Source organism: Centroberyx affinis, unplaced genomic scaffold (genome assembly GCF_046629955.1).
Source record: "Centroberyx affinis isolate AG114_WGS23_722 - 3 ecotype Tasmania unplaced genomic scaffold, CSIRO-AGI_Caff_v1 ptg000824l_1, whole genome shotgun sequence".
Lineage (NCBI taxonomy): Eukaryota > Metazoa > Chordata > Actinopteri > Beryciformes > Berycidae > Centroberyx > Centroberyx affinis.
The window spans coordinates 480223-489413 of NW_027279424.1; the positions used below are offsets into that span (position 1 = coordinate 480223).

General features: G+C 41.0%; 1 protein-coding gene across 1 annotated transcript in view; it reads left to right on the forward strand.

Moving 5' to 3' along the window:
- Window positions 1-5394, forward strand: part of celsr2 (cadherin, EGF LAG seven-pass G-type receptor 2) — a 54860-nt gene extending 49466 nt beyond the window's left edge. The window contains exons 27-34 of the mRNA XM_071520735.1: window positions 1044-1170; window positions 1261-1371; window positions 2211-2341; window positions 2540-2625; window positions 2751-2915; window positions 3312-3551; window positions 3994-4216; window positions 5275-5394. Coding sequence (XP_071376836.1) covers window positions 1044-1170; window positions 1261-1371; window positions 2211-2341; window positions 2540-2625; window positions 2751-2915; window positions 3312-3551; window positions 3994-4216; window positions 5275-5296 — 1105 coding nt within the window. The 3' untranslated portion in view covers window positions 5297-5394. The remainder of the gene's footprint in view (window positions 1-1043; window positions 1171-1260; window positions 1372-2210; window positions 2342-2539; window positions 2626-2750; window positions 2916-3311; window positions 3552-3993; window positions 4217-5274) is intronic.
- The last annotated feature ends 3797 nt before the right edge of the window (window positions 5395-9191 follow it).

The following is a 9191-nucleotide window of genomic DNA, read 5'->3' on the forward strand; positions in this document are numbered from 1 at the left end:
GCCAATGATGGAATTCGCCCCAGCAATAACAAGGGCATTACATTAAACATTTCCATAAATCCACTTTAAAAATAGCTCAAACTGAATCTGTCCCTACTGAACTGGCTGCACATGCAAAAACAGAGGACTAGAAGAAAGGGGAACTCATACTTCTGACCAATAAGATGACATGTGCTCAACTGGAAAAGAGCAAAACATGTTCAAGTTACCACATCATCAGTGCACCTAGTAAGCACGTGAGCACATGTGATTTTATTGGTCAAACTTTCACATTTTGAAAGGCAATACTGCTACACCACTGCTCGATTTTCACTGTTCTGGTGTTTAAAAAATGCACTAATTGACCTGATGGGGGTGCTATAAATACAGGTCCACATTTCTAACTTTGAAAGGCCCTAACTCCTACACCATGAAATCTGATTGATACAAAACTTGCTACACAAATCCAGCTACCCCTACAAATGACACTAATTGGCCTGATTGATCACTCTCATGTTTAGTCAAAATCTGATCAGTGGTTTTCTGAGATATGACGCCTAACAGCACATGAATGAATACACAAACAAACACAATACTCCATACTATATAAACACTGGGTAACATTATTTTAAATGATTAGTCCAAACGACTAACATAACTGCATCATGTGTGGGGGACGACATGTTTACTGTTACCTTGTTTATACTTAAGCAGATTTGACAGAAAATATTTGATATTTTATTTTACATAAATCAAAAAAAGGTTTAAAATTTGGGACTCTTATTCCAGAGTCCTGTCATACCATACTATATACATATTTCTACTTTCCACCACTATGTGCTGTTGTAACCTAAGGATCAGGAACTCGGCTCTTTATGGGCGAGACAATGCACTGCTCTGTTTAGTCCCAATTTGCTGAACTCCTGATGTTTGTTTTGGTGCATTTTGGTTGCTTATCTTCAACCTGCATCTTGGGGTCATGAGGGCATAACTAACGGATAGATCCTGCTGACGATCCCCCTCTGACCTCTGTCTCTGTCACTGCATGTGATCCGGGTCTGCAGCTCGGGCCTGAGGACAGCGGGTGCGGTTCTCTTCCTGGTTTCTGTCACATGTCTTCTGGCCCTCCTCTCCGTCAACAGCGACATGATCATCTTCCACTATCTGTTTGCCGGGTTCAGCTGTGTACAGGTGAGTCCTCCGATCCCCTCTGAGACTCAGTTTGAATGGCTGATTTTGTCTTTAGCTTGACCATCTCTCCTCTGTTGTTGTCCAACCCAGGGTCCCTTCATATTCTTCTTCCGCATCGTCTTCAGTAAGGAGGCGAGGAATGCCATGAAATACTGCTGCAGCCGCAAGCGCCCCGATCATATGATCAAGTCCAAGGCCTCTGTGAGTCTCAGTGTAAACCTTGAGAAAATGGAGGAGCAGCAGCTGCTCCTCATGGAGCAGTTTCAGACCTCTGGGATGTGGTTCTCAACCTGGGGGTCGGGACCCCCCAGGGGGTCACATGATAACTTTGGTGGGGGTCACAAGATGTTTTATGGGAAAGGAAAAAACAGTTCTACTACAAATGTATTATCATATCTGTTTTTCTGATTTTTCTCAATTTTTTGCTTTTTCCTGTGAAATACTGAATAGTTTTCAGCCTCCTTTGATAAATGATCAAATGAATCAACCTGAAAAGGGAAATTCTTTGGTTGAAGTGTTCACCACTCTGCATATGCAGCCTATGATGTGACGGGGGTCGCAAATTAGCATCGCTTCGTTTTAACAGGTCACAAGCCAAAAAGGTTGAGAACCACTGCCCTAAAGCACTAATACTGAACTTTATGTGGAATCCACCCATCAAGAGTTTTCACATTTGTTATGATCTTGGTTAGTTCCAGTAATCTTTGTGAATATGGTCAGCTCTCTCTCAAAGCCAGAATCCATTCCACAGAAACTCTATGATGTCATTGAGAGACTTTCTCATGAGAGGTTAACTTGACTCTGAACTCGAAAGGTTTTTTTTTTGAGCTTTTAAACTCACACTAACTTTATTGTATAATAGTGTCAATCATCCTGAGCCATAAAAGTACTCTTATGCCTTTTTCTAGCTTTGAACAAGAAACTTGTCCACTCTCAACTGCCCAAGATGATAGAGAAGAACAACATACTGTGTTTTTTTTAGAGTTGCTTTTCATTCATAACACTCTCCTCCCTCCTCTCCTTATTTCTGCACATCCCAGGGGTACAAATGTAACTCAAACTATATGGATGGCCGGCTGTACCACCTTCCATTCGGAGACTCCAGTATGTCTCTGAACGGCACCATGCAGAGTGGCAAGAGCCAGCAGAGCTATGTCCCTTTTGTCCTCAGGTACGGTATGAACAATGCTGTTCAACACCACTTGCAGAACAGTTTCTGTCTGTGTTTCCTAATAGAATTTCCATAATCAGTGTGTATCAGTAGTTCCCTTTATGTAGTTCTTGTCTTAGAAAAGATGTATATGCTACAATACCTGATTGTGTGTGAGGGGTGGATGGAATTTTAACAAAGTGTTCTTGTATTTTCCAGGGACGATGGACTAAATAACAGCCAGGCACATATTGCTCTGAACGAACACGGGTCGCTCTTCCATGAAACTAAAGAGCATTTGGACGGTACTTTTCCCATTCAGTATCTCTGACTCGCTGTATTGGCATGGATGTGTTCTTTTAAGAAAAGGATATCAGCTTCAACACTGCGACAAGTTTTACTCATATTTTTTGTCTTTGTCTGTGTGTAGAGCGTGACAGCGACTCGGACAGCGATCTGTCTCTAGAGGACGACCAGAGCGGCTCCTATGCCTCCACACACTCGTCTGACAGTGAGGACGAGGAGGGGCCCTACCCCCCAGAGGAATGCTGGGAAAGCCTGGCTTCCAACGTGGCCAAGAGGCCACACCCACATGGTACAGGACCTAATCTAAACCCCCAGCCACTTCACCTATGAGGAACACTTCTCATTTTACTGCACTCTCCTTGAGTACACATGTTTTTGATTGAACACAACTATGCAATTATAGTCATTGAGCACAACTTGCCTTATAGTTATAGTTAGACTGGTTAAATATCTACTATGTTTAATAACACTACAACATTACAGTTAGGACTTGTTCAATGCCAAGTATGTTCAGGTAAACCCAGTTTACCTGAACAGTTTTTAGGCTGATATTAATCATTCTGTTTTGAAATTCATAGTATACATCATAGTAAGTGGTATCACACTGAGTTATACCCAAGTTATATGTATACCTATGTGTAACTAGGAGTATAGTAACTTAAATGTTTCTGTGGTTATGTCCCAGATAAAAACTTGACTAAGATGTACTGGCCTGGAGAGTTCGCAGCCCCAGCAGGGGACAGCGAGCTGGGAGGACCAGACAGAGTGAAGGTGGAGACTCTGGCCAACCCCGAGCTGGGCCTGGGCCTGGGTCTGGGTCTGGGTCTGGGTCTGGGCCCGGCCCGGGACGACAGGCAAGGGGACAGGGACGCCACGACACTGCTGCTGTCCAGTCTGCCAAACCTAAACGCTCACCCTCAGAAAGGTGAGCAGTTCAGCCCAGTGCAGACACTTTCTAGAGTTTGGAACATTACTTGCTCTGTAAAAACCTATCGCTTCTTAATACATTTTTGAATTGAGTGTTGAGTCTGAAAATCTTATTTTTCTTAAAATAAGTGAAAAATCTGCAATTTGTGGTGGGAGATTTTTACTTGTTCTCAGTGTCAACTTATTTAAAAACAATTATTTATATCATGGCTTTTTGTTGATGGTACTAGAGTGATCTGCCTTATTCTGTAGTGGCACTTGCCCTGGAAAATTCATGAAACTGCACTGGAAACAAGTGGAATTATCTCATCATATTGGCAGAATTTCTTACTAGTTAAAAACTAGATTTTAAGACTGAATATCAGTCTGAATGACAAAAAGACTATTTTTACAGTCTGATTTCATTCCATAATGAGCTCCTATTTTTCCATCACATGCAGGGATCCTAAAGAAGAAGCAGCTTTCCCCTATTGTAGAGAGGAATGGCATCAACCGCATCCACAACGAACTGTCTGAGAACGCCGCAGGCCCCACTTCTCCCCAGGGATCCTCCTCGAGCGACGGCAGAGCAGGTCCGGCCAAACCCAGCCTCCCCGACCAGCTGAACGGAGTCGCCATGAGCATCAAGGCCGGGACGGTGGATGGTGACTCATCAGGGTCAGAGTGAGTATCAACAAAGGCTGAGACCCAAATAGCCAAATAAAGCTAATAAACAGGACAGGATCTAGGACACAACCAAGACCAGATACTAGAACACAAAGCATTTTCAAACTCACATAAACCACATGAGTAGTGGATTCTGCAGACTTGAGATGACTGTGAGAATAAGCATGTGCAGATGTTGTAGTATGTTGTGAAAAGCTTTTTTTTTTCTCAACTGTTAATGTCGAACAACTATCTGTGCTGCTGTCCTCAGTGATTTTCCGTTGTCGTCATCATTTGTAGTCTGTCCCATTTCCACCTGTACCCAAGTGGTGTTAACATTAATATTGCAGTTCTTCATTATCCAAACAAATACACCATCCTCCCTTTGTCCCCAGCTGGAAGGATCTCAAACAGCTCTCATAACCGTGTGATTTCATTTGATTGGAAACAAATCACTGGTTGGTTAGTGATTAAGTAGAGCAACACAACTGATTATTTTAAGAACAAAGATCACAGGTTCGATTCCCGCAACAGCCATCCTTGTTAAAGAGACACAGAACAAGACACAAGGTGCAGAGTCCCTACCTGCTCCAGGCTCTTATACCTCTGGTGAAATGCATACTGTACATGTATGTGTGTATTTAAGTGTCTCTCAGAGGGATATGCAAAAAACACGATTTCCTATTTGCACTCTTGAATACTCTAAATTCTTGAAATAGATATTATACAGCTTACTAATCAACCCTCTCTGCCCCTTCTCTCTTTCCAAAAATCATAGATTTTTATTCTTTAATTTTACTCACTGAAGCACTGATCCTCTTTCAAATATCAGGATCACTGTCTTCAGATTGGTGCATCATTTAGCATCTCGCACCCCTCACAACCAGTGTGTGTGTGTGTGTGTGTGTGTGTATGGAAGTGTGAGTCATTGCCACTCATGTTTTCTTTTCTTTTTTTGTTCTTTCTTGTGTTGTGTTGCATTTTGTCTCCAACACATCCCTCTCCATCCTAAACCTGCTCCTCCTCCTTCTCCTCCTCCTCCTCCTCTTTCATCTACCACCGTGTTTTCCCAGCAGCCACCGCAACACCTCCATGTGACCGCGCTGACGGAGGGGTGTGTCTTTGCAGGTCATAGAGCCTCCTTCCTCAACACCGATCCTGTTGCTTTCTACCGATTGGGAAAACAAACTATGTAAAACGTGGGGAAAAAAAAGATGGAATTCCCCCTCGTCACCATGATCCTCTGAAGGAGTGTGTGCGACTTTGCAGGTCAAGCAGTCTGTGTGTATGTGTGTGTGTGTGTGTGTGTGTGTGTTGTGTGTATTTATGTTCATACATGTGTGCCAAACCTCAGGAGTCACTGCACTGGCCCAGGCTCAAGCACACTAATAGAATGAGTCTCACTCTCCCTTTAAAGAAATCCTTTTGTTTACATACTTGAAGCAATGCACTTTTTTTTTTTATGTACACTGCCTGCCCAGATTTGCTGGTAGTCAACTTTTTGGATTTTTTTTATTTTTTCTGTTCCAGGATATATATTTTGTTTTGAAGACTATGGAACAATAAAGAAGTCATTCTTTCGGGTGGGACATTTAGTTGTAGAATTGCAAACATTCAGGGACTTTCCTCTTCATGCATAACTAGTTTGTAATGTCATCATGATTTGCCTGCATAGCTAATGTTGTTACTGTTTTGTTAGAAGCGTTAGTATTTGTGCTAAGGGATGGTGCCAGTCTGAGGTTTGCTGTACGGTTCAGTCTCAGCTACTGAAACTGCGTGTCGAGCAAGTTACTTCACGAGCCTGAAATGTCCGAGAGGCACAGAACGGTCGAGTTAAGCTTGTTCACAGACGATACACTGACTCCTGTCCCATCCAGAGGTGACCCTCCATCACACTGCGATGCACTGGATGCAGAAGCTCTGCGTGGATTTGTGGATAGTGAACTGAACTTGAAACAGTGAAGACAGAATCACTGCATTCTGTATCTGCCCGCAATGGATGCTCTGTATAAGCTATTTCTCATTAATGAAGGATGTTTCCCAAGGCAACAGCTATTCACCACTGGTGAGCTGACAACTGTACAGATCTGAAAGAGGGAGAGAGAGAGAGAGAGAGAGAGAGAGAGAGAGAGAGAGAGAGAGAGAGAGAGAGAGAGACTGCCTTCTCCACTACTTAGCCTTTGTTCCCTCACATCAGCGACGGGGGAAACCTGCATGCGCAGATCTTATAAAAGGACTCTAAGGACTTTTGGTACATCATTTTTTGTAAATCACTGAGAGCTAATTTTTTATGGACATTAAAAGTGCTCTCATTTTCCAATGTTTTATCTGAGGGACGAATGCTTTCATTTGAGTTCTGTGACTTAACAGCTGTATTTTATAGATTAGCTATGAGGCATTTGTCGTTTTGTAAAATACTTAATGAAATACTTGCAAATTTGTGTTGTAATACTATTTGAGCTGTATTCCAATTTTACTGTACAGAGTGGCCTGTAAAGGAAACAAGAATTTCAACATATCTTTAAATGAATCATATTGCATAGATGTGTACTTCACACAGTCAGTCCCACTAACTGGGCCAGACCATCTCAACTTTGAGGAATCATTCTTGATATTGGGAAGAAAATATCTTACATCTAAGTTACTGCTATTACTTTCAGTCTAATTTATGTGACCTTTGTGGAAGCCATTTTTTACCAACCATATAAATTTAATGTACAAATGTAATGTTATTGCAATGTCACAAGCACCAACACAAATTTAAATCAACACTGGTAACCCAACAGAGGATTGTCTCTTTTACTCTGGTGCTCCTCTTTTTAGGGTTTAAACTGTTTTCTACCATTTCCCATGTTACCTCAATATCTGTGCCAAGTAACAACATTTTCGCTTTCTTGAAATTGTTTTTTTTTTCTTCTTTATAATGTATTTTGCATTAAGTTCACTGCTGTTTGCTTATATCAAGGTACATATTGCTACTGTACATACAAGTGGAATAATCAAATATTTGCCATAAAAGGGACCAGGCTACAAACTCTTAATGTTAGATATAGCAGCCATTTCACATCAACCTGCTGTCACACAGCTGGCGCTCAACTTCCTTTACTCTTTTTTTTTTTATTGAACATTTAACTGCTACTTTGATACACTGTTCTTATCTGGTGTGTAAAAATTGTTCATTATAGCACCCTGCAATCAACTGCTTCAAAACCAAGAACTGTTGTAGATGACTGATGTCAAAGCTTTAGTGATACAGGGTAGTCTCTAGAAAATGGCTGGTATTTTTCTATGTGAAATTTCTTTGTAAAGGATTTCACCAAAATTCAATGAGTAAAACGGACAGATGTGGTTTTAATTTTGGTATTGTGTTTCTGCTCTTTGTGGAGAATCCCCCAGTGGCACATTGCATGAAGCCAAATAAGATAATATGAAACTTTAACGACCTCTGTGGGGAAACTGGGTCGTTGCAGCAAACCTAAATGAAAAAACAAATAATAAAAAATGCAAATGAATTTAGTAGTGCTGTAGAAAGGTGGTGAAAAAGCTCTAAAAAGTGAGAAAGAAGAGGAAAATCAATACCTCATTTAATCATGATTGAGTAGCCTACTGAGTTGAAGGAAACAAATGTGAGAATTGCTGCAACAGTTGTGCTATCTTCTGTGCTTTGGATAATTTTTATCTATTATTATTATTATTTCTATCATCACTGGTATTTATTTGACCCAGCTGCAACAACAACCCTCCCTCCCTCGCCTTGTTAAACAGAATACAGTTAGGTGAAATGATGCATCAAATCCCTCCTTGCTACATCATCACTGAGGCTACGTTACCAACAGGACATGAAAACATCACAAGCAAAAGTGTGTTTTGTTTATTGCTACTACTCCGTTTCGGAGAGACAGCAGGGACCGTCCCCAGAAAGCCTCTGTCTCCCGTCTGGCTGTTAACTCTTGCAGACAACTGGGTTCTGAGCTTGTCAAAACGCTCCTGGACCTCCTTAGTTAAAGCGTGATTGGGACCGAACGTGGACTTGTAATCTACAGGAAGGAAAAATGGGCATTGAGAGATCAAAAGTTCTAGGCTGTGTTCAATGTTTTGGTCTATAATAAGATTTGAATTACCATTATTCCTGTAGAGAACATAGAGGGTTTCAGAGGTGGGACCAAGTCAAGTATGATCGAGTCATCAAGTTTATTATTACAGTTTAGGTATGAGCAGAATAAATTTGAATAATTAACTATCCTCACATCTAAAGTACAAATTCTTACAGCTGTTGAAGTGAAACAAGTTAAAGGTGACATAGGTGAGAATGATTAGTTCATAATTTTTTAATTCAGCAACATTTTCTTAAACCCAGAGCGTAAACCCACATTGAAAATATGACCAAAACATCCTCTGTAGGTTGTTGAGATGCAAAAAGGATGAGGTATAGATATCCATCCAAGAATACATTTCAAAGAGTTACTTTTTTAAAGTATTTTCCAGTATTTGTAGAGCTTCCTTCTCAATCATACACACCGTGGGTAAGGGGATCTGTGGAAGGAATGCTACCAAAATTGAAAATATATTCTGGCACAACTGCACCCTGGTAAAGTACTGCAACTGTTGCTGCTTTTTCCCTGAAGGAATACTGCCACACATCTAAAATAAAATATCCACCTTTTGAAACATATGACACCCCTTCGTTGCTGATTTTATGGCAAAACGAATATGAAATATTACTGTAGTTATTAAAGAATTTATCTTTGGTTACAAGAGCGACATTTTAGAGGGTTTCATAAGTTGTATTTTTCAAATTGATGAAAATTGGATAGGCTGTATAGTGTTTGTAACTGAAATCATTTAAATGCAGTAGTCGGGTGTTTGGGATCATGACGAAGAAGTAGGCTCACACTGGTTTTGCAGTCCAGCTGTGAGTCAAAGAAAGAGGGATGAGGCACATCAAAAAACACTCACCAGATGGCGCTAGTGCTGCTGCTGCTGCCCGAACATG